Source organism: Heteronotia binoei, chromosome 5 (assembly GCF_032191835.1).
Source record: "Heteronotia binoei isolate CCM8104 ecotype False Entrance Well chromosome 5, APGP_CSIRO_Hbin_v1, whole genome shotgun sequence".
Classification (NCBI taxonomy): Eukaryota; Metazoa; Chordata; class Lepidosauria; order Squamata; family Gekkonidae; genus Heteronotia; species Heteronotia binoei.
This window is the reverse complement of record NC_083227.1, coordinates 93,531,632-93,557,248: the sequence shown is the minus strand read 5'-3', so window position 1 is coordinate 93,557,248 and position 25,617 is coordinate 93,531,632. Positions and strand designations below refer to the sequence as shown.

At 45.3% G+C, this 25,617-nt stretch overlaps 1 protein-coding gene across 4 annotated transcripts in view; it reads left to right on the top strand.

The window, feature by feature from the left end:
• FBLN2 (fibulin 2) overlaps positions 1–25,617 on the top strand; it is a 317,538-nt gene that overhangs the window by 275,462 nt on the left and 16,459 nt on the right. For all 4 annotated transcript variants that reach the window (XM_060239829.1, XM_060239832.1, XM_060239828.1 and 1 more), the window contains 5 exons: positions 1,137–1,271; positions 8,712–8,849; positions 9,123–9,266; positions 17,100–17,228; positions 18,651–18,776. In XM_060239829.1, the coding sequence (XP_060095812.1) occupies positions 1,137–1,271; positions 8,712–8,849; positions 9,123–9,266; positions 17,100–17,228; positions 18,651–18,776 (672 nt within the window). The remainder of the gene's footprint in view (positions 1–1,136; positions 1,272–8,711; positions 8,850–9,122; positions 9,267–17,099; positions 17,229–18,650; positions 18,777–25,617) is intronic.

The window sequence follows — 25,617 nt, the reverse complement described above, 5'->3', positions numbered from 1 at the left end:
TCCCACAAAACTCCTTAGTCAATCAAAATAATTCAGCATGCAAGTAAAACTGCCCTGATTTCTCTATTATCACCAGGAGGGAGCTATTTATACATCTTGGAGATGAGGGAAAATAATTGGAGGCTTCTGAATTCTGCTTTCATATTTTCATATCATTCTAGTTTTAATTGAATGTTCAAGGTCAAACAAGGAAGAGATACGTTTTATACTCCTGGTGTATTCTACCATACATGTAACACTCTGACAGCTTTTTGATACGCATGTAATTTTTGAGTGCTGCTGCTGGTGATTTAGATTTTCTGTTTGGAGATGGTGAAGCCAACCACACAGTTCCTGTAATAATGTGACATTTAAGGCAATGGCAATTTCCATTAATTCCTCCTCCCTACACTTCAGACCTCGATTTTACACCCATACTGTTCCTGAGGGGCCACTGACTCCCAGTAACAATGGGTATGACATTGGGTTTCTGGAGGAAGAAGTAGGTAAGTCACTTTTTGTGAAGGCCACAGGTGTCCACAGATCGTTGGATATATGGTTCTGAAATGAATTGCTATATTGCCTGACACCATTACATTCAAATACAGAATGGTGATAGGCAGCAGCAACAGATGATGACAATGGTTAGAATGAGTCTTGTCTCCTTTGTCCAAACTCCTATTAAGTAGAATGCCTGTTCAAGAGATGGCACAGTGTGCTCCCTGCTCCCTCATGTGGCTCTTACTCCCAAGACAGAAGCATATTTTGTGTTGTGGCATAGCCCAGAAAAAACTCCAAAATGCTTAAATTAACATGAAATTACAATTACGTATGCTTTCTTAGCAATAGGTCATTCTGTGCATGATATGCAAAGTTTGCTATTAAAGCTTTCCTAACTTCTGTATCTAATTAATTCTTTCCATCTTTTGACCTTGATCATTTCACAATTCAGCACTGAAAACTGAAACTATATCTACAGCCTGTCTGCCTATGAAATGAAAGTGTCATACAGTGGCAGGAAACTCTGGAAAAAGCACCATGTAAATCTTTCTTTTTGGATAATTTTTTATTAGATTGTTGAGGTTTTTTTCCATGTACAGGAACAAGAAGACAAATAATTTGGTGCATGATATATTGAAATGCATTTTCTTTTGCAGATATTAATGAATGTGTAACAGATGCTCATACCTGTAAGAGAGGGGAACACTGTATTAACACAATTGGGTCATTTTCATGCCTCCAGCAACTCAGCTGCCATTCAGGCTATGAACTTAAGGATGGAGAATGTGTTGGTGAGGCCAAGACTTTACATATATTAGCACAAGTGGAGAATTGCTTTTCAATGGCCAGACTCATACACTCAGTTTGTATTATATTTTACAGGTATTCTTGCATGCACAAAAGTATCTGCATTTTGACTCAAGATACATTTTTTTTTCCATAAGTGGTACATTTAAAAGAAGGACTAGTAATTGCAAAACCTATTTCCATTAATCTTGATGTGTGATTTAGTTTAGACCTGGTCATGATGAGGAATTGTTGAAGGAAAATAATTTTGAAATTCAGATTTATAGTATGCTAATTTAAATATATTTTAGCATTCCCAGTTATTAATGCTTTTGGGTTTGGAACCTTACTTTTAAAAAGAGGCAATCATATGAAAGTTATTTCAGTCTGAGCCAGTGGACTGCATAGATTTTGTTTGTGGTCTGTTATAGCAAAATTGAGTAGATTCTTGTGGTACATTATCATTAAGTGACTGATTATAGATGAGCACTTGTTGACCAGAATCCCTTGCCTCCATCAGTACATCTGATGGAATGGGAATGTTTATGGCAATCCTGGTTGGTGGGCAAAATTGCACAGAGATGTAGTATCTCTGAGATATGCTGGTATATCTCTGAGATGTGCCAGTGGAGTGGCCCAATGGTGCTGTACCCCAGCCACATTTCAGCATGGCAGTGCCACAGAGGCTCAAACTAAAGGATGATGAGAATCCAACTGCTGCATCTTTCCCTCTCTTCTCCTTGACATAAGACCAGATGTCACCTCAACAGTACTGACTCCCACACCTGAGGCTCGTAGTGTGTGCATATGGAAGTGACTCGAGCCAAGCTCACCTGGCATTGCTGCACATGTTTCTCTTTAGCCTCTGTGTAAACCTAAGTGGCTATTCAACAGGAAAACCTGAGACCACAACTTGTGCAGACCTTGCCACTCTGCTTAGTCACTGGTTCCAGCATGGCTACTGGAGCATCCTAAACTTGGGCAGCAGCAGGTCTGCCTCATCCATATGCATGCTCTGTTAGGGACAATTCACCCTGTCTCCCCATGCTCCTTGGGAGCATCTTGCAAAGGCACGGGTGTCATACTGGACAAGAGGGAGTTGGCAACCCCACCCATTGAACTCCTTCATCATTTGCTGTTCAATAAAGTCTGGGGTGTTCTACAACTCTGTCCCTGTCTATGAGCAGATAAGACCAGCTCCACACCCTTCTTTGCCCCACATCCTTCTCCCCCCCAATCTGTGGCACTCCCATAGGGTTTCCTCTTCACTTGCTCAAGGTTGGGCTCTGACTTAGGGATACCCATGATGGGCTCTCTATGGTTGGTCTTTCTGATGCTACTGGACTTCTGTTTTGTTCAGCTGCAAAAACATAGCAGAGTTCCAGTGGCACCTTGAAGGCAGTTTGTGGGTTCCACACAGTACTGCTGGCATCTGATAAGCCATGAAGCTTGATGGTACAGGCACAGGAAACCCAGGGTTGGTGCAATAGACCTGCTGCCATGGGTGCAGCATAGAGGGGTTGTACAGTGGCATCCCTGCCAAAAGAAGTAGATCACCAGGGTGGCCTGTTGGCTGGGCTTTCCTGTTCACCCTTTTGTGTTTTGTGGGGGCAAAATGTCAGCTTCAAGGCTTTTGCCTGCCTCTCAGCTCTCCCTATGTGGGGATTGAACCAGGATCCCTGGCCATGTTTTTACAGTGCCTTTCCACTATTACCTGTTCAGTAGTCTCATATAGCTGGTGGTGAATTCACATCTGCAGAGGAGTGCCTAATGCCTGATGGCATGTGACCTTAGAACCTGTCCTCTTGGCCAAGTGGTTAGGATGCTGTTCCTGGGTGTAGGGACTGTAGGTTCTTCCTTCCCTCCCCCATGGGCATCATTTTTCTACTGGCAGCACCTTGCTGAGGACAGGGTAGGTCTGTTAGAGTATTTTGCACGCAGCAGAAGAGCTGAAGGAGAGGGACAGGCAAAAACACAGGAATTAGTAGACAAGAGAAACAGCTGTATTCAATGGTAGATATATTTACCAGAATAGTATCCAATATTCAGAGTCGTTGCCAGGCCAAGGTCATACACAGTAATCAGTACACACTTCAGTAGATAACAGTATACAGCAGTAAGTATACACAGCACGATCCAAGCACAGTAGCATAGGATCCAACACCAGCAGTGTTCGCTGCCACCCAGATAGTAAGCCTCTTAGTACCCACAATCCTTACAGGCAGACTGAGCAGGCTCACTGAGCTTCCCTAAGTACATGTACCAATCATGCAAGGTTGCATCAGCTCTGTGAGTCAGCACAAAGCCTAATTACAGGTGAGGTCATCCCACCTTACCTCAGTAACATGATGCAGCATGACTCAGCATGACATTCCAGAAACAACATTACTATTACCTAAGATGGAGTCAGTCAGCCATTTTAGGACTGAGTTCCAACATTCTCCTCCTAATAGTTCTGTTCGTTTCTCAATCCGAGCCTTTTACAGTGCTCATTATGCTTTTCTATAGTCTGGGGTTTCGTAAACATATCTGCTGTATTGTGGCCAGTATCACAATACTGTATGTTTATCAACCCTTCCATGATACATGATCTGACATTCTGGTACCGTATGTCAGTGTACCTATTCCTTGTCTTTACTCCTTCTGCTTTTGCAATCTCAATCACAGCTTGATTGTCTTCCAGAATTTCAACAGGTTTCTCTGCCTCTATATGCAGATCCTTTAGTAGCTGTCTAAACCATTCTACCTCAGTACATGCAGTAGAAAGGGCGCAGAACTCTGCTTCTGTGGTGGACAAGGCAACCACACGCTGCTTTTGTGTCTTCCAGCATACTAATACCTCTCCCAAATATATGGAAAGACCTGTTGTTGACTTTCTGGTTTCACAGTCACTTGCAAAACTTGCATCTGTATACACTTTCAGTGCTAGCTCCCCCCTAGGTTCGATATAAAGACACCAGTCAGCAGTGTTCTTTAAATATCTCAACACTCGCTTAGCAGCAATCCAGTGATTCTGCTTAGGGTTCTGGGTAGTTCTTGCCAACAGATTACAGGCTACTGATATGTCTGGCCGTGTCCAATTACTGATATAGCTCAGACTACCAATTAACGACCTGTACATTTCAACATTACATGGTGGGCTATCTGTAACATCATTTACAAAGCCAGTCACCATAGGGGTTGAAACAGTTTTGCAATCAGTCATCTTGTACTTGTCCAACAAATCTATGATTTTAGGTTTTTGTGACAGTTTAAAACCTTGTGTAGTTTTTGCAATATCTACACCCACATAGGTCTGTACAGTACCAAGATTTCTCAGTTTAAACTTCTTACTTAAGGCTGAAACAATATCATCTGTTTGTTTCTTTGTCTTGGTTAGAATCCCCAAGTCATCCACAAAAGTAAGAACAAAACATCTTGTTTCACCACTTCCCTTGGTAAACACACATGGATCAGCAATGCTCTGGGTAAACCCTAGCTGTTTAAGTGTACCCACTAGGCATTTTGACCATTGATGACCACTTTGCTTTAGACCATACAAGCTCTTATTAAGCAACCAGTATCCCTTTCCAGTACCAGGAATACCTTCTGGTCTCTTTAAATAAATTTGGTGCTCCAAATTAGCATTTAGGTATGCCACACAGACATCCAAATGTGTAAAATGGAGTTTTTCTCTAGCTGCCACAGTCAAGGCAGTTAGAAGTGAACTGCTCTTTAATGTTGGAGCAAACACTTCGTCATAAGTCTCATTAGTCTGTCTGCAACCTTGTGCTACAAGCCTCGCCTTATACTTTTTCCCCCCAGACTGGTCTGTTTTCACCTTGTATACCCATCTACTGCTTATGGGTTTTACACCAGCAGGTACAGTATCAGTCTCAACATAAACATTTAAACGTTTCAGGGAAGAAAGTTCATCGTCCATAGCAGCCCTCCAGTTACACTGCTCTTCCTTGGACAAAGAGAAAATGTCAGTATATTTCTCAGGCTCATGTATAGCAGACATTACAGGACTAAATCTCTCGGGAGCTCTTCTTTCACGTGTAGATCTCCTCAATGCAGGCTCATCAGTTGGCACATTCCTCCCGGATAATTCCTCACGAATAGGCTTCTCCTCCATCTCCTCCTCGTCAGGCATCTCTTCTTTTGGGGTTAACTCAGCCGCCTCTCCCTCCTCTGGGTTGCTAGTCATCGAGCTGACTTGTAACCGGATTCCCTGGTCATCCTCAGGACAGAACGCTGGCGATTGGGTGCAACGATCCCAGCCCTCTGATCTCTCCAGAAATGTGGCTGAAGCACTAATCACCACCTCATGACTGTCGAGCGTGCCAAAACGATAACAGCTCCCGTTTCTCTCATACCCGAGAAACCTCATACGTCTAGCCTTCAGTTGGCCTTTACGTCTGAGCTGTTGAGGAATATGAACAAAAGCTGTAACTCCAAATACATGCAAATTTGCCAAGTTAGTTACCTTGTCATGCCATAGGCTTGCTGGTATTTTGCCAGTAGATGAACACCAAACTCTGTTCAGGTTGTAGTTGGCACAGCACATAGCCTCTGCCCCAAATCTCCAGGGCATATCTGCATCACGTAACATACACTGGCACATGTCTTGCAATGTACGGCCTCTTCTCTCACAAAAAGCATTATGGGTAGGTCTGTATGGAGCAGTCAATCAGTGCTCAATCCCAAGTTCTGCAAATAAACTTTGAAAACGTTTATTAACAAACTCAGAGCCTCAGTCAGAAATAATGCATGCAGGCACATATCCAGTTTTTCTCTTAACAAACCTTAGCCAATTCTGCATATTTTGAAAGGTTTCAGTTTTAGCTTTCAACAGGTAAACAAACCCATACCTTGAATAGTAATCTTCTATGCTTAAGACATATTTGGCCCCGCCTACTGACTCCTTAAAGGGCCCTATCATGTCTAAGAACACTAGGTCAAGAGGTTTTTTACTAGTAAATTTACTTGGAATACGCACAGGAGCTTTTGTAGACTTTACCAGCTTGCAGATTTCACAGTCAAGAAATTCCTTGCAAGGTTTAAGATTAATACCTTCTGCCTGTTCCACAGTCTTCTTTAGAGCAGGAAAACCAGCATGGCCTAATTTCCTGTGTAAAAGATGACAGCAATTATCATGCACTGGTTTATTTACACAGACGTTATTACACGTTTGTACCTTGGTATGCAAGAAGTATAAATCTTCCTTCAGCATAGCCTTTACACACACACCGTCACTGGTCTTCAGCTCACAGCACAAGGTGTCAAATTGCAGTTTGAAACCTTCCCTGCACAGAGCAGATGCAGACAGCAGATTCATCTTAAGTGAAGGAACAAAACCCATATGCAGCTCCTTCCTTAGGCTTGGCAGGAACACTTTCCCTCCGCCAAAAACAGTTGCTTTAATTCCATCTGCCAAAACAACAGACTGGTTATCAACAGGTGTGTAAGAAGTAAACAAACTCCTCTCTCTACAGAGGTTCTCCGACGCTCCGCTGTCAATTAGGAAAGATTGAGTGTGATTAGTTGACTTACCAGTAGTAACGAGATGCACATTACCACTCTTATCAGCAGCTGACCTCTTTTCAGACCGTCTCTTTCCCTTTCTGGCCTTGACAATTCCTAAACAAATGTTTAGAAGAGCCACACCGGAAGCATTTCTTCCTTACAGCCATTACATTACCTGTTTGACAGTCAGGATCCTCCTTAACAGTAAATCCACTGCCCCTCTCTGGCTTACAGACAGGCTTTCTCTCCGCACGTAGAGAGGAATTGGACTGTCTCTTGCCATATTCATCAAGAAGCCATCCAGTCACGACGTTCATGGTTAACCCTGTCTCAGGCAAACCCTCCAGGCTCGTTATCACCGCGTCATATGATGCATCTAAGGAACTTAAAAGTATGCACACCTCCTGTGATTCAGAAAACATTTGGTTATGCTCTCTTAGCTCTAGAAGCATTCTACGCATAGACTCTATATGCGATAACATATCTGCATTAGCTGCCAACCTGGTATGCAGAAGCTTTCTCACCAAACGTATCTGAGAGCCGACAGTTCCTCAGACGTAAATTTGCTTCAAAGCATTCCAGCAATCATTAGCCGTCTCCAGTCCTGCTATATGCACCAGCTGGGAGTCGTCTAGAGAAAGACCTATTAAAGACAAAGCCTTAACATCCTTTTTACGCAAAAGGTCTACAGCTTTTCTGTCTTCAGCAGCTTCCTCTGCCTCCTCATCAGCCTCCTCTTCACCCTCCGGGCTACTGATAGGAGCAGCCACCACCTCCCACAGCTCTTGGTGCTTTAATAACAGACTGACCTTCTGGGACCACGTAGCATAGTTAGTCCCGTTCAGCTTAGTAATGCTGAGCCCAGAGAAGGAAACAACATTTGCAGCTTCCATCTCTGCTACTTATCACTGGACACCTGGGCAACTTGGCAGTCTGCCTCCGTCTCTTCCAAAACACTGTGTTGCCTCCTCTGTCTTCAGAACAGCACCACCTCTGGAAACACTGGGCGCAGCGGAAGCGTGCTGGGTCCATAACCAATGTTAGAGTATTTTGCACGCAGCAGAAGAGCTGAAGGAGAGGGACAGGCAAAAACACAGGAATTAGTAGACAAGAGAAACAGCTGTATTCAATGGTAGATATATTTACCAGAATAGTATCCAATATTCAGAGTCGTTGCCAGGCCAAGGTCATACACAGTAATCAGTACACACTTCAGTAGATAACAGTATACAGCAGTAAGTATACACAGCACGATCCAAGCACAGTAGCATAGGATCCAACACCAGCAGTGTTCGCTGCCACCCAGATAGTAAGCCTCTTAGTACCCACAATCCTTACAGGCAGACTGAGCAGGCTCACTGAGCTTCCCTAAGTACACGTACCAATCATGCAAGGTTGCATCAGCTCTGTGAGTCAGCACAAAGCCTAATTACAGGTGAGGTCATCCCACCTTACCTCAGTAACATGATGCAGCATGACTCAGCATGACATTGCAGAAACAACATTACTATTACCTAAGATGGAGTCAGTCAGCCATTTTAGGACTGAGTTCCAACATTGTCCACTGCACAGGTATGTGGGCAAGCTGCTTGGGCCATGCCTCTTTTGGGGTTGCATTGTAGTTGGACCTCTCCTCCTTGTCTGCTGGTTGTCCATGGGAGGAATAGTGTCAAGGCTGAATGGTGGACGGTGATTGGCTCTTCCTGTGTATGCCACTCACAGGGGCATCACTGTAATATTTTTATATCTTGTAGAATCAAGTTCCACCCGAATGCTTTGAACCATCCTACACACATGAAGAAACGTGCTCTAAGAAGCTAAACATGCATTTTTAGACATCTGCTGTTAAAATATCACTTAGGGCTCCATATTAATTAATAAAATTAGAAAATCTGTGGGTATATTCATTAAGAACGTCTTTTATTTTTCTTTAAAAGACATTGATGAATGTGAGAGAGGAACTCACAGTTGCCAGATAAACTTTGTATGTCAAAATACAAAAGGATCATTTTATTGTGAATCAAAGCAACGATGCATGGATGGATTTTTACAAGATCCAGAGGGAAATTGTGTGGGTGAGTGTAACTTTAGCAATGTAGTCTTAATTTATGTTCTTAAAAGTTCAGCTATTTTTTCTCTTAAAATCCACAGCCTCCCCCCCCCCCCCCCAATTAGATTTACATATTGTTAAATTTCTAAATGTTAGCATAAGAGATTCTCATCAGCCTGGAATTTATTGCATAATAAATCAAACCAAAAAGGAGTGGAAAGGAGCTACAGCTGGGAGATGGGTCTCTGATTACTTTAATAGCTGATACTGATACATTAATACACATTCTCTTCTACAGACATTAATGAATGCACATCACTTTCTGAGCCATGTAAGCCTGGATTTAACTGCATCAATACTGTGGGGTCGTATACATGTCAAAGGAATCTGTTAATTTGCAGCAGAGGGTATCATTCAAGTGAAGATGGAACCAGATGTGTTGGTAAGGCTCTGATCAAGGACCTGGTTGACTATTTGGCTAGACTGTAATGCAACCTTGCATTGTCATCATTACATCTAACAGTTTTTAAAATTCTTCTGTTCTATGTACAAAATTTCACAAATACATGGAAGAGTTTATTGCAAACATTCTTTAAAATATTGACATATCTGTTCTAGTTTGTGATGGAATATCTTAGCTGCCACAGAAAGGAAGTCCTCCCACATACTTTGCTATATCTGAAGATGGATTTCAACAAGTACAGATGTGAACAATGTTGCCAAATCTATGAGGTTTTTTTCACTTAAATTCTTCTTTGAATGTTACTTGTTCATGAAGAAAAGCATCTTCATTCCAGTTATTACCAACATGAACATGAGTCTGAGCCAACAGAAAATAACTACGAATGCAATAGCTATAGAGTAGCCATAAAATTTCAGAGGATGGTGGAAGACAGGAGGGCCTGGCGTGACTTTGTCCATGGGGTCACAAAGAGTTGGACTTCACTGAACAACAACAAAGCTGTAAAATGGGTCTAGTAACTTCCTTTTTGAGCCAGCATCCAAGGGGCAACTTCAGGGTATCTCAGAATTTGACATTTCAGTGCACATGGGCTAGTGCATCTGTTACTGGAAGATTCATGGGCATCTGAATATCATGTGTATATTTCCCAAGGGGGGTCGGGGTGGACATTCCATTTTAGAAGACTGAACATGGCAAAAGATCAAACTGTCTGTGTATAGGCTTCTCAGTCACAGATTTTAAGTTGGGGAAAAACACACTTTTATTTCTCAACCATTTTGAGCCAATCTGGGGTGGGGATGAAAGATTGCTGAAGTTAAGCTAGATTTTGACTTACATTTTTTAAAATATGAATTATATAGTGTTCATGGTCCAAGCAGTGACTGGTGATGGGTGGCAGAGGGTCAGTAGATAATAGAGTAAAATTGTGGTATACTGGTTAGAATGTGAGATTAGAATTTGGATTCTGCCATGGAAGCTCACTGAGTGATCTTGGACCAGTCATACATATTGATTGTAGCCCACCCCACAGGTTTGTTGTGATGATAAAATGAAAGAGAAGGGAATAGGGTAAGCTGCTTTGGATCCCCCTCAGAGAGAAAGACAGGGTATCAGTGAAGTAAATAATAAATATACAAATCATGGAGACAGGCTTTTACCAGCACCTGTCATTTAACAGTGAAGGTAAAGGGATCAGTTCAAACAAGGCTGTGCAGTTGTAGAACTGTCATTCCTCAGATCCACATATACGAAGTGTTGTCCAAGTGGTGCCCTGCTCAGAATCTAGATGTTTAGTGGTTTCCTTAAATAAGGTAGGAATATGAAGAACAAAACCAGAAGATTCTTTTTTTCTCTCTCTCTAATAAAAGGTGTAACTATGGATAATTGGGTTTCATATTAGGTTAATCCATGGTAATAGAAATATATCACTGGGACAAGTCTCGGCTGCAGAACTGCATATGGGTGGTCACTTTCCTTTGTTTAGAGAATTCATCTTCCCAATAATGTTCATTCTCTTTAATTCACTAGGTTGGTTAGCAGCTCCTTCCTTCTATATTTAATGAAAAATACTGCAGTTCTCATAAGGTACGGTGCCCTTCTGACTGAATAATTTTCTGGACCTAATTAAAGGCTGAATGCACCGGAACACACAATTTCACAGGAACTAATCAAGAGGCTGAACAAATGAACTAATGGCAACTAAAGTTGCTCATTTGCAGATTTAAATCAGTATCAAAATTAACTTTTTATGCTTTCCCAGATGCAAGGAAAGAAGTAAAGAGACATCCTATTAGTAAAAACCCTCCTCCTTTATGTTTTAGATTTATACATTGTCATGTTTATTCAAAAGCTGAGTATGAAATAGATACTTCAGGGAATATTGCTAAGCAAACTTAAGTTTACCTATGCATTTCTACACTACAGTTTTCTACTTTTTTAAAAAAAAGAATTTTCCAGACATATTTCTATGCTGAAATTAGATTAGATGTATTTACAAGTACTGACATCTTCATAACTCTCTGTGAGACTGGTACAATTTGACAGACAAGAACTAGATCATAGTGTTCATTTGGAACACATTTGAAAAACTTTATTTATTTCTTCAGTTATCTCATTGAAACCCCACCTTTGCCAACAGTGTATGACTGGCCCAAGGTCACCCAACAAGTTGCCATGGCAGAGTTGAGAGTTCATCTATTCTATTCTTTCCATTCATCCATTCCCACTGTCTTGGTTGTAGGGGAAAAGCTGGTTGAGTCAACTCGCCTTACTTCAAGCCTTTACTTTTGAATGCCTTATAACCTGTTGGATAAACTAGCCATTTGTATTGAAATTAAAACCAGTGCAATTTTATCTGTTGTGGCACAAATGCTTGGGAAAGACCAAAACAGGAAAATCTAGACTGATATAGAGTCTGTGCATCCATTTATTTATGCAGGGGACTTTTACAATATTTTTTTAGTGTCCTAAAGAATGTTATATCTAAGTAGCATTGGACCAGGCACAGATGGCACACTGTCAAAGAATAATTTTTGAACAACCCAGGCCAAAAAAGTAGTCTGAAACAAAAGTTTATATAAGGAGATGTAGTATGTCTTGGAGCAACCCTGTGTGAACACCGATGTCCAATTTAAGTGAGAGATCAATGGTCAGGATGGCATTGGTGTGGCAGGAGGGCATTACTTGAGTGATGGCAGTAGCATGTGAGAGAACAGTGGCACTGTTTGGATTAGGCAGTGACTCTGTTGCTGCTGGAAGTGAAAGCTTGGTAGGCACTGCAATGGAAATGTGACCAGTGGAAGAACTAAAGGTCTTTTGGGGGTGAGTTAATTGGGTATTTAATGCCTGGCTTGCAAAATTGGAGAGGGCACCTCTGGAACTCACTTAAAGGCCATAAGAGGAAAGAGGTCACAGCTCAGTGGGGGTCATGGTTCTTGTATCTGATTTCATAGAATCACAGAACCACAGAATTGGAGGGAACCATACAGGCCATTTAGTCCAACCCTCTGCTCATTGCAGGATCAGCCTAGACTAGCCACTGCTTAAAGACTGCCAGTGAAGGGGAGTTCACCACCTTCCTAGGTAGTGGATTCCACTGTTTAACAACTCTTACTGTATAAAAAACTTTTTTCCTAATACCTTTCCACCCTTAATTTAAACCCATTATTGCGAGTCCTCTCCCCTGCTGCCAACAGGAACAGCTCCCTGACCTCCTCTAAGTGACAGCCTTTCAAATAGAGAACAATCATGGCCACCCTCAACCTCCTCTTCTCTAGACTGAACATTCCCAAGTCCCTCACCCTTTCCTCATAGGGCTTGGACTCCAGGCCCCTGATAGTCCTCATCACTCTCCTCTGTACTTATTCCATTCTGTCCACATCCTTTTTGAAGTGAGGCCTCCAGAACTGCACACAATACTCCAGGTGCAGCCTGACCAATGCAGTTGGACTATGACATCTTGTGATCTGGATATTATGCCTCTGTTAATACATCCCAAGGTAGCATTAGCCTTTTTTGGTCACTGCATCACACTGACTGTTCATATTTAACTTACCCACTTGTACACCAAGATCTTGTTCACTCACACTGCTACCCAGAAGTGTATCCCCCCGTCCAGTATATGTGTTGTTCATACCCAGATGTAGAAGTTGGCACTTACCTTGTTCACTTCCACCCACTTTTCCAGCATGTTCAGATCTTGTTGAATTTTATCTCTATCTTCTGATGTGTTTGCTGCTCCTCCCAAATTGGTGTCATCTGCAAATTTAATAAATAGCCCCTCCACACTCTCCTCCAGATCACTGATAAAAATATTGAAAAGTAACTGTTCCAGAACTGAGCCCTGTTGCATCCCACTGGACACTTCCCTGCATTCAGATGAAATGCCATTGACAACTATTCTTTGACTGTTGTTCTCCAACCAGTTCCATACCCACCTAACTATCCTAGAGTCCAGTCCACCGCCTTTATTTTGCCCATCAGAACATCATAGGGAACTCTGTCAAAAACTTTACTGAAATCCAGATATACATCAACAGTATTCCCTCAATCCAGTAAGTTTGTCACTTGATCAAAGAAGAAAATGTGGTTAAAACAATTTTATTGGTAACGTATGGTAATAAATCTATTTCTTACATCTTTAAAAACTTCTTTTATCTACCCCATATATTACTTTCTACCCACCCCTCCCCCTGTTACTTGACCCCCGCCGGTGTTATTTACTTAAAATGCAAATATTTAAAGGTACCCTTAACTATTAAAACAAAAATTTATATTCTTCTTTTTAAAACTTAATCATTATCAAAAATTGTCCAATGTCCTTTTATCTTCCACTCTTTTTCTACATATCTTTTAAACTTTTTCCACTCCGTCTTAAAAACTTCTAAATCATAGTCTCTTAATATTCTTGTTAATTTGTCCATTTCACTCCATGTCATAACTTTTATAATCCAATCCCATTTCTCTGGTATTTTTTCTTGCTTCCACAACTGCCCATATAATGCGCAGTACCAAAGCAAGTACCAAATTACAGTTCTATCTTCTTTTGGAAATTTTTCCATTTGTAATCCCAATAGAAAAGTCTCTGCAACTTTCTTAAATTCATATCCCAAGATCTTAGAAATTTCTTGCTGAATCATCTGCCAATACTTTTTTGCTCTTTCACAAGTCCACCACATATGGTAGAAAGAACCTTCATGTTTTTTACATTTCCAACATCTTATTGTTCAGCTTTGCCAATGTTTTAGGAGTCATATTCCACCTATTCATCATTTTAAAACAGTTCTCTTTAATATTATGACACGTCGAGAGCTTCATAGAATTCTTCCACAAGTATTCCCAAGTTTCCATCTGTATTTCTTTATTTACATTAATTGCCCATTTAATCATTTGTGATTTCACTACTTCATCCTCCGTAGACCATTTCAAAAGTAATTTATGTATTTTTGAAATTAATTTTCATTATCTTCAAGCAGAACTTTTTCCATTTCTGTTTGTTCTTTTCTTATTCCTTTAGTTTTGATATCGTTATCCACCAAGCTCTTTATTTGTTGCATTTGGAACCAATCATATTTATTATTCAACTCTTCAGTAGTTTTCAATTCTATTTTGCCACTTTGTATTTTTAATAATTGATTATATGACAACCACTTTTCTTCACCTATCTCAGCCGTTATTTTTTTATTACTTCAGCTGGCACTATCCATAACGGTCTTCTCTCATCTCCATATTTCTTATATTTCATCCATGTATTTAGCAAATTATTTCTTATATAATGGAGAGAAAAAACCGTCCATCTTTATTCCATAATACAAATACGCGTGCCAGCCAGATTTATTTCCGTGACCTTCCAGCACTAAGAGTTTTTTGTTTAACAGTATTATCCATTCTTTTATCCACACTAAACAAACTGCTTCCTGATATAATTTTAAATTCGGTAGTTGAAATCCACCTCAATCCACTTGATCAAAGAAGAAAATGAGGTTGGGGACAAATCCATGCTGACTTCCCCAGATCACCAAGTTGTCCTTTAGATCCTTGCAGATTGATCCCTTTAAAATCTGTTCCAGTATCTTCCCTGGGACTGAGATCAGACTAATTGGTTTGTAGTTTCCTGGGTCATCCATCCTCCTTTTTTTGAAAATTTGGATAACTGCCTTCCTATAATCTTGTGGCATGTCTCCCATCCTCCAAGAGGTCTGGAAGATTATGGACAAAGGCTCTGCAAGCTCTCTAGAAAGTTCTTTGAGCATTATTGGGAGCATACCATCTGGCCCAGGGGATTTGTACTTATTCAATGCAGCCAGGTGCTTCTACCTTCTTTGTAGGTAGAAGTTCCCAGAATAAATCCCTGGTATCTCCAGTTAAAAAAGGAGCCCCGTGGCACAGAGTGGTAAACTGCAGTACTGCAATCCAAGCTCTGCTCCCAATCTGAGTTCAATCCCAATGGAAACTGAGTTCAGATAGCCAGCTCCTGGTTGACTCAGCCTTTCATCCTTCCAAGGTGGGTAAAATGAGTATTCAGCTTGCTGGCGGTAAAGTGTAAATGACTGAAGAAGGCCATGACAAACCACCCCGTAAAAAGCCTGCAATGAAAATGTTGTGAAAGCAATGTCACCCCAGAGTCAGAAATGACTGGTGCCTGTACAGGGGATTACCTTTACCTTTTTCTTTATCTCCAGTTAAAAGAGTTAGGAAGTAGGTAATGTGAAAAAAATCCCTGGAGAGCCACTGGCAGTCTGAATAGACTATACTGACTTTGATTGCTCAATGGTCTGCTTCAGTAAAAGGCAACTTCATGTGTTCATGTGAGATCCTAGAGAGAAGAAGGTGGTCAAAGGTGAAATAACTTCCTTCCGCCTCATCTGAAGCCACCAACAAGTCACAGGGTGGCTTCTGCCACCACAGTAGGCAAACCTGATGGGGCAATCATACAAGATGCAATCAGGCATATTAGAAAATACATACAAAAATAGCATCCTAACAATTAAAACTCTACATTACCCATAGGTAAAAGTCAGGTTGTCAAGTCACAGCAAGTTTGTTCTTGGTACATAAAATGTTAAACTCATCACTTGACAGTTGACATGGTCACTGTTATCAGAGAGCAAAGCCAGACTCCTCACAGTTTGTAGCAAGCTTGCTGTTGTTCCAAGCATGGAAAACCAAACCCTCTCCATTTCTGAGTTTCAGGTGTCAATATTGACAGCCTGTGTCAAGTAGGTCTGAAAAAATCCTAAAGCCGGCATTTTGGTTACAGTCCAAATTGGTCTCAGGCTTGGAGATGATGCAGATGGCCAATTGCCTAGGAGTAAGTACCTTTTAGTCATCACTTAGCAGAGCTGGTCAGAGGAGATGTCTGTTTAACATCCAGACTGACACGCAATGTTGAATATAGAAAACATTGAAAGAGAAAATAACCAGGATAACTGAGTCTGGCAGATTGAAAATCTCAGGTGGTAATATGCCTGAAGTTGTGAAAAATGGCTGTCCTTTGTTCTAGAGGAATATCAGAATTAATATACAAAGCAGTATAAGATCATCTGACACCATATATTTGTCGGCAGTCACATCTGTTTTGCAAGGAAGTCTTATGTCTCATTTCCTTATTATATTATATACTAGTTCCTTGGGTAGTATCTAATGCAGACAGCACAGTCGAGGTGCCAACCATTTGTAACAGTTTGTAACTATTTGGGGCAAGTTTGGATGTGAGGAGCAGTTATGTCTTAATTATTTTGTATAGGCTGGGGACAGAGTTCAACAAGAAAAGACATCTCTATTTGTGATGAAAATTTACCTTAGTTCTTATCATTTTGCACCACTGAATTCCTTATCCTTTTCCAGAACAGACTGGCTTTCTAAATCAAAGCATAACAAACAATGCAGCAAAACATCAATATAAAATGTCACAGTTTTGACAACACTGAGGACAGGGTCTTCTGTTTGGAACAATAGTATGCACTCCAGAGCTTTGCACTCTAGAGCTTTGCATGCTATGTTTTCATGTTACCCGCCCTGAGCCTGCCTTAGTGGGATGGGCAGGATATAAATCCCATCAATAAATAAATAAAAATAAAACATTTCAAAACTCTGACCATCAGAACTGCAGAACTGCATTGATCTGTTATCAGAGAAAGGGACTAGTGGAAGCTAATCACTTTTCATGCAACGTCAGGAAAACCGTTCCATTTTTCCTTCTTGTAATGCAAACTCTTTCATGCAGTGCAGCTGCCCCCAAATGGCAATGCACAGAGAGTGACCAACAGCTTGACTCATTAGGCTTAGAGTAATTGCTGCCTTTTGCTTCTTTAGATGTTGATGAATGTCAGACTGGTGTACACCGCTGTGGAGAGGGACAGGTTTGTCATAATCTACCTGGAACTTATCGCTGTGAATGCAAGATAGGATATCAGTATGATGCATTCAGCAGAACGTGCATTGGTATGTATGATAGAAGAGACAGTCATTCTGAAGGATGAGGCCTGGACCGCAAACCAGTATTTAGTGCTGTTGCATAGGGTACACTTATGAATCTTGGAGCACTGTAGCTCAAACTGTAGAATTACTTCTGAAACAACTTTCCCTCACAGTGTCCAGTTATCTGCGGCTCATCTATTCATCAGAAATATTAGTAGAGAGTGTGTACCTAACTTTGCAGGTTATTGATCAGGTCATCCAAATTCAGTATTTTCCTCATAGGTTAAAACTGTCCTCCTGAAAAAAACAAGCTCACTGAATGTCTGCACAGGCCAAGGGAGACAGAGATATAAACTACCAGTTAAAAGTTTCTAGCACATATTGTGCCTCCACTATTAGGTGCCTGGATTTTCCGTACATCTGATCCTATATGATCGGACCTCTGTTATCTAGATGCAATAACTATTTCACATAGGTGTTAGTGAAAAACATGATGTGGTGTGATAATCAATGTCTTATGTACATGGGAAGAATTGTTTGCAAAGTTTACAAGCTTTCCTTCTGCAGCAGATCAGGAAAAGTGGGGCTTCTGCGAGATGGAATTAGCTAAGAGTTCATCAGTTTCACACATACAGTGAACTTGTGAAAGCACTTTTCTGGATGCCCTGAAGAGGTGGTGGGTTTGGAAGTGTGTCTTTTCCACTGTTGCTCTTTGTAGCCTTTCAAAGAGACTAGATCAGAGATACTCGGGGTGGGGGGGTGTTGTAGAAAAAGTCCAACAAGAACTCCTTTGCATATTAGGTCAGACCCCTCTGACATCACCATTATTGCACACAGGGCTTTTTTGTAGAAAAAAGCCCAACATGAACTTATTTGCATATTAGGCCACACCCCCTGGCACCAAGCCAGCTGGAACTGCATTCCTGCCCAAAAAAAGTCTTAGTGATACTTACACATGTAGCACCTTTGATCACCATTCCTAAATTAGGCACTTTTGGAAGGTGGGCAAGGCGCTTGCCCGGTGGGGCTTTAGGTTAGAAGAGTGTTCCATATTTAAATGGCCACCACAAGAGAAATGTATAAGCTCTTTTGTTTAATGATAATTGTGGATGTGGACGTGGCTGTCTGAAAGCCATGGAATGAGTACCACTTGACTAGATAATGCATAATTAATGCTGAAAATATTAATTATGGTATGAACAAACAATGCTATCCCGCTTGCAGGTGCCCATGTAAGATAGGATATGAAAAAGTAGGATAGGAAACTCTGTAGAAACAAGGGGGCTGGCATTGTACATTACTATTGATAGAAATAATTGCTCTTCCTATATTTCATTGTTTGCTTACAAAGCAAGGAAATATGAAATCTGCAGCAATCAGCATTATATGTTACACACACCCTGCCCCACCCCAGAGTTTTCCTCATATATTCTATGTTTATGGCAGACCTAAATGAATGCTGGAACTATCCCGGCCGACTATGTCAGCACTCATGTGAAAATACTCCTGGGTCCTATCATTGTTCCTGTTCTTCTGGCTTTCGTTTGGCTTATGATGGGAAGCACTGTGAAGGTAATTAGATGTGTTATAGTATCCTTTGATGACAAAAAGATTAAAGAAAGATATGTGGACTGTGGAGCTCTTTCAAGGAAAACTCAATGATAAAGATGTTTTACTTGCAGAAGGTCCTAACTTAATTGGCATAGTCAAAACATCTTATGTAGAAGGTGCTGGAAAAGACCTTTATCTGAGGCTCTGAAGAGCCATTTGCACACAGCAGAGCCACTACCAGTCAATAGACAAAACTGAATTAAATAGACTAATGATGTGCACCTGAAAAGAAAAATAACACCCCCCCTCCAAACTCGGTATTCTTTGGATTTGCAGCAGAGCATAAATGCTGGTATTCAATGGTATTTAGGTCCCCAAGAACATTTTGGGATTCAGGTTCTGGCTTTTCTGGAATTCCAGAATTATTTGGAATCATTATTGACTGGGGGAAACATTTTTAGGGGGGCTGGAGTGGCTGTTTGCCAAATGACACCAAAATTGCAGAGGAGCTGGTGCTACCTTTCCCCTAAAGACCCTCCAAGGGGTTAAATTCTATCGGCCCCTGAACAAGACACCTGTAGCCATCCAAGCTGCAAAGCTGCAAATGGGTGTGTGTGTGTGGGGGGGAACAGCCCTGGTAAAGGGCCTCAACACCCAGTGTACACTTTATACTGAATCAGATCCTTGGTTCATCAAATGCAGTACTGTCTGTTCAGTCTGGCAGCAGCCCTCCAAGGTCTTAGGCAGACATGTTTCACATCACCTACTGCTTGATCCTTGTACCTGGGGATGCCAGGTGCAGCAAAATGCATTTTATTTTGAGGTTTCAGCCCCACAAACCAGTCATACAAACACACTTAAAAAAAAAATCTCAGTTACCAGAAGGGGGAACTCAAGCACATCCAAACATCTGCAAGTACCAGCTACCAAACCTTTGGAAAGGCTAAGTCAATGAAATGACCAGCTCACACTTTAAATGTTGGCAAAGAGACTTGGTGGCATAAGTAGGGTGGCCAGACCGTCCCGGTCTCCCGGGACATTCCCGGATCTGGCCACCCAATCCCGGATCCCGGGCTGCCTATACCGGGACCATTAAAGGTCCCGGTTTAGGCAGCCCAGGAGCCGGTGGGCCGCGGGCGCGGGCGGGGAAGGCGGGGAGTGAGGGAGGGAGCGTCCCTGCGCCTGCGCAGGGACGCTCCCACCCTCACTCCCCGCCTTCCCCGCCCGCGCGCGGGGCCCGGCGGCAGTGGTGGAGGCCTCTCCGTGGCCTCCGCTGGTCGCTGGAAGCCCTCCAGAGACTCTGGAGGGCCTCCAGCGACCAGCGGAGGCCGCGGAGAGGCCGCGGGGCACCCGGCGCTGGTCCCGGAAGGCCTTCCAGAGCCTCTGGAAGGCCTTCGGGGACCAGCGCCGGCCAGCGAAGGCTTCCCCGCGGCCTCCGCTGGTCCCTGGAGGCCCTCCAGAGTCTCTGGAGGGCCTCCAGGGACCAGCGGAGGCCGCGGGGAAGCCGCGGGGCACCCGGTGCTGGTCCCGGAAGGCCTTCCAGAGCCTCTGGAAGGCCTTCGGGGACCAGCGCCGGCCAGCGAAGGCTTCCCCGCGGCCTCCGCTGGTCCCTGGAGGCCCTCCAGAGTCTCTGGAGGGCCTCCAGGGACCAGCGGAGGCCGCGGGGAGGCCGCGGGGCACCCGGCGCTGGTCCCGGAAGGCCTTCCAGAGGCTCTGGAAGGCCTTCGGGGACCAGCGCCGGCCAGCGAAGGCTTCCCCGCGGCCTCCGCTGGTCCCTGGAGGCCCTCCAGAGTCTCTGGAGGGCCTCCAGGGACCAGCGGAGGCTGCGGGGAAGCCGCGGGGCACCCGGCGCTGGTCCCGGAAGGCCTTCCAGAGGCTCTGGAAGGCCTTCCGGGACCAGCGCCGGCCAGCGAAGGCTTCCCCGCGGCCTCCGCTGGTCCCTGGAGGCCCTCCAGAGTCTCTGGAGGGCCTCCAGGGACCAGCGGAGGCCGCGGGGAAGCCGCGGGGCACCCGGCGCTGGTCCCGGAAGGCCTTCCAGAGCCTCTGGAAGGCCTTCGGGGACCAGCGTCGGCCAGCGAAGGCTTCCCCGCGGCCTCCGCTGGTCCCTGGAGGCCCTCCAGAGTCTCTGGAGGGCCTCCAGGGACCAGCGGAGGCCGCGGGGAGGCCGCGGGGCACCCGGCACTGGTCCCGGAAGGCCTTCCAGAGGCTCTGGAAGGCCTTCGGGGACCAGCGCCGGCCAGCGAAGGCTTCCCCGCGGCCTCCGCTGGTCCCTGGAGGCCCTCCAGAGTCTCTGGAGGGCCTCCAGGGACCAGCGGAGGGCCTCTGAGGGCCTCTGAGACCTCTCCAGGGACCAGCGGAGAGTCTCTGGAGGGCCTCCAGGGACCAGCGGAGGCCGCGGGGAAGCCGCGGGGCACCCGGCGCTGGTCCCGGAAGGCCTTCCAGAGCCTCTGGAAGGCCTTCCGGGACCAGCGCCGGCCAGCGAAGGCTTCCCCGCGGCCTCCGCTGGTCCCTGGAGGCCCTCCAGAGTCTCTGGAGGGCCTCCAGGGACCAGCGGAGGCCGCGGGGAAGCCGCGGGGCACCCGGCGCTGGTCCCGGAAGGCCTTCCAGAGCCTCTGGAAGGCCTTCGGGGACCAGCGCCGGCCAGCGAAGGCTTCCCCGCGGCCTCCGCTGGTCCCTGGAGGCCCTCCAGAGTCTCTGGAGGGCCTCCAGGGACCAGCGGAGGCCGCGGGGAAGCCACGGAGCAGCCGGCGCTGGTCCCTGGAGGCCTCCAGAGGCCAGCGCCGGTATCGGAGAGGCCCGGCGCTGGTCCCTGGAGGCCTCCAGAGGCCAGCCCCGGCAGCTCCCTCCCTCCCTCGCCGCGAGGCCGCCGCCGGAGGACTCCCCGCCGCCGCCGCCGCTGGATCCGCCGCCCTGGATTAAGGTAAGGGGGCCGAAAGCGGGGGGGGGCGGGGGGCGGCCTTCCTTTCTTCCCTCCCTCCTCCCTTCCTTCCTTCCTTTCTTCCTTCCTTCCTTCCTTCCTTCCTTCCTTCCTTCCTTCCTTCCTTCCTTCCCTCACTCCCTTCCCTTCCTTCCTTCCTTCCCTCCCTCCCTCCTCCCTTTCTTCCTTTCTTCCTTCCTTCCCTCACTCCCTTCCCTTCCCTTCCTTCCTTCCCTCCCTCCTCCCTCCCTTCCTTTCTTCCTTCCTTCCCTCCCTCCCTTGCCTTCCTTCCTTCCCTCCCTCCTCCCTTCCTTTCTTCCTTCCTTCCTTCCCTCCCTCCCCCCTTCCTTCCTTCCTTCCTTCCCTCCCTCCCCCTTCCTTCCTTCCTTCCCTCCCTCCCTCCCCCTTCCTTCCTTCCCTCCTTCCTTCCTTCCTTCCTTCCTTCCTTCCTTCCTTCCTTCCTTCCTTCCTTCCTTCCTTCCTTCCTTCCTTCCTTCCTTCCTTCCTTCCCTCCCTCCCTTCCTTCCTTCCTTCCTTCCTTCCTCCCTCCCTTCCCTCCCTTCCTTCCTTCCTTCCTTCCCTCCCTCCCTTCTTCCTTTCTTCCCTTCTTCCCTTCCTCCCTTTCTCCCTTCCTTCCTTCCTTCCCTCCCTCCCTCCTTATGTTGTTATGTGATGCAGAGTGTTGGACTGGATGGGCCACTGGCCTGATCCAACAGGGCTTCTCTTATGTTCTTATGTGACGCAGAGTGTTGGACTGGATGGGCCACTGGCCTGATCCAACAGGGCTTCTCTTATGTTCTTATGTGACGCAGAGTGTTGGACTGGATGGGCCACTGGCCTGATCCAACAGGGCTTCTCTTATGTTCTTATGTGACGCAGAGTGTTGGACTGGATGGGCCACTGGCCTGATCCAACAGGGCTTCTCTTATGTTCTTATGTGACGCAGAGTGTTGGACTGGATGGGCCACTGGCCTGATCCAACAGGGCTTCTCTTATGTTCTTATGTGACGCAGAGTGTTGGACTGGATGGGCCACTGGCCTGATCCAACAGGGCTTCTCTTATGTTGTTATGTGATGCAGAGTGTTGGACTGGATGGGCCACTGGCCTGATCCAACAGGGCTTCTCTTATGTTGTTATGTGACGCAGAGTGTTGGACTGGATGGGCCACTGGCCTGATCCAACAGGGCTTCTCTTATGTTGTTATGTGATGCAGAGTGTTGGACTGGATGGGCCACTGTCCTGATCCAACAGGGCTTCTCTTATGTTGTTATGTGATGCAGAGTGTTGGACTGGATGGGCCACTGGCCTGATTCAACAGGGCTTCTCTTATGTTATTATGTGACGCAGAGTGTTGGACTGGAGGGGCCACTGGCCTGATCCAACAGGGCTTCTCTTATGTGACAATACTGACTTTGGTGGACCCAAGCACTGATTCAGTGTAAGGGAGCTTTGCGTTTGTGTCTTCTAGTGCAATTTTGTTCTCAGATCCTGTATTTACTTCATCAGTATATGGGATAAGGCACTTTCTCAACTGTGCTGCATAATGCAGCCTATTTATTTTGTCCTGTTGGCTCTGTTGGCTCTATCTGCGCCACCTTCATCACTTTCGGGGTGTGGATCCCCCAGTGGAGTGGTCTCCCGACTCCCTCCGCCGGCTGTTTCTGATAGCCCTGCGCCCCCTCTTTCATTTGATATGTGTCCCGTGCGGGTGCCACCCTCCCGCCGGGAGATGCCGCAAAATGAGCCCCCTTGAGGCTTATGGCGGCAGGGCTCGGGGGAAGCGAGCTAGACTGCTGTTCTTTTGAGGGGTTATAGAGTGTTTCGAGCCCGTCCCTGTGGCATCGGTCCCATCATTGTGGGGCCCAGGGGGCCGGCGCAGCGGCACGCTGAAGCAGCCTGTCGGTCACTTCCAGGTTCCTGTCCTGCATCTTGACCGGTGTTATTAGTGACAGGCTGCTTCGGCGTGCCGCTGCGCCGACCCCCTTGGTCCCACAACGATGGGACCGATGCCACAGGGACGGGCTGGAAACACTCTATAACCCCTCAAAAGAACAGCAGTCTAGCTCGCTTCCCCCGAGCCCTGCCGCCATAAGCCTCAAGGGGGCTCATTTTGCGGCATCTCCCGGCGGGAGGGTGGCACCCGCACGGGACACATATCAAATGAAAGAGGGGGCGCAGGGCTATCAGAAACAGTCGGCGGAGGGAGTCGGGAGACCACCCCACTGGGGGATCCACACCCCGAAAGTGATGAAGGTGGCGCAGATAGAGCCAACAGAGCCAACAGGACAAAATAAATAGGCTGCATTATGCAGCACAGTTGAGAAAGTGCCTTATCCCATATACTGATGAAGTATATACAGGATTTGAGAACAAAATTGTTTCCGGCGGTGATATTTGGGGGATTTTTGGGGACGTCACAGGAAGTGCTGTGAAGTCACTTCCTGTTTCCGGCAGGTGACGCGGGGGAAATGATGTCACAGGAAGTGATGCCACTTCCTGTTTCCGGTGGTGGCATGACATCACCGGAAGTGACGTCACCGGAAGTGACGTCACTTCCTGTTTCCGGCGGCGCGCGCGCAGAGCGCGCGCGCACCCCCCCCCCCCCCCCCAGTGTCCCTGGCTGGCCTTCAGACATTATGGTCACCCTAGGCATAAGAGGCTAGATAACATCTTCCTGGGGATTTCAGGAAAGGATTCTTTGACCCACAAGGGGGTGGGGAAACAAAAGAGATAAAATTATTTTGGCTGAGTCTAGTTGGGGAGAATTTGCAGAAGGGAACTCTCTCATCAAGCACCATCTTGAATGGTAGCCATCGACACATGGAACAGACTGGACTGAGATTCCAAAGTAATGCTGTGTTTTTAGCAAACTGTAACTTCGTGGAATCTCAGAGCAGCAATTCTGTAGGAAATCTGGGACTCAGCTAGGAGCCACAGGAGGAGGGGGCCCTTTAAATCATGCAAGAGGCTAGTGACTGCTCCTGCCACCCCTCCTGCATAATTTAGACCCCACCAATCAGCTGATTTCTGGGCCTTAAAAATTGCACGGGAGCGGCAGCAGCTGCTCCTGGATGCATTTCCATGTTATTTAAATCATGCAGGAGAGAGGCAGCAGTCCGGGAGTGAGGACCCCCCCAAATTGTCAGGGAGCCAGGCCCTGTGAGCCCCTAAGCTACAGGCCTTCTGGTACTGGTCCTCTTGGCAGGTAATTCCTACAAAGATCAGTTGGTGGCAATATATTAAATAGAAGAGAAAGAGAAGGCCCTCCCAGGGTTAGTTGAGCTAGGAAACTTGCATGTTAGTGAACAGAGAGTCTGCTGGTGCCTAGATGCCTCAGAGGGCCAGACAGAGTGGTGCTTATGGGTCATTGGGACTGTCCTGTCACACCAGGGATTGAACCTGAAACCTTCTGCATGCAAAGCATCTGCTTGGACAATCTGTGGTGATTTTCCCTCTCCTCCTAACATAGCTAAATTTTCTTGATCTGGCATCACCACATGGCCATTATATTTGAACCATATTTAAAAGAAAGAAAAGCCCCTTAAATGTGATGGGATATAATCTACAGCACCTGGATTCCTTTAAAAGAAATTTGAGAATGACATCAAGTAGGGGTGCTCATCAAGTGGAGACTTTCCTCCTTTGTCTTTTACTTATTCATCTTCTTTACATAGCTTCACATACTTTTGGCTGCAGTCCTGCTCAATGTTAGCCATAAGTCTCACTGACATGAATTAGCCATATGGGTCCATTTACACAAGATTTCAGAATGCATTTTCAGATGAAGAAAACTGTATTTGTTGTGGTAGTTCGTTTCATTTCTGTTTCTCACATTATAAATCACATATAAATAACATTGCATAGGTCCTCTGTAGCCTTTGGGCTGACCTGTGGTCACTTGCACTCATCTGTACTACTAAAAAAATAGGTATTATTTCCTTTGT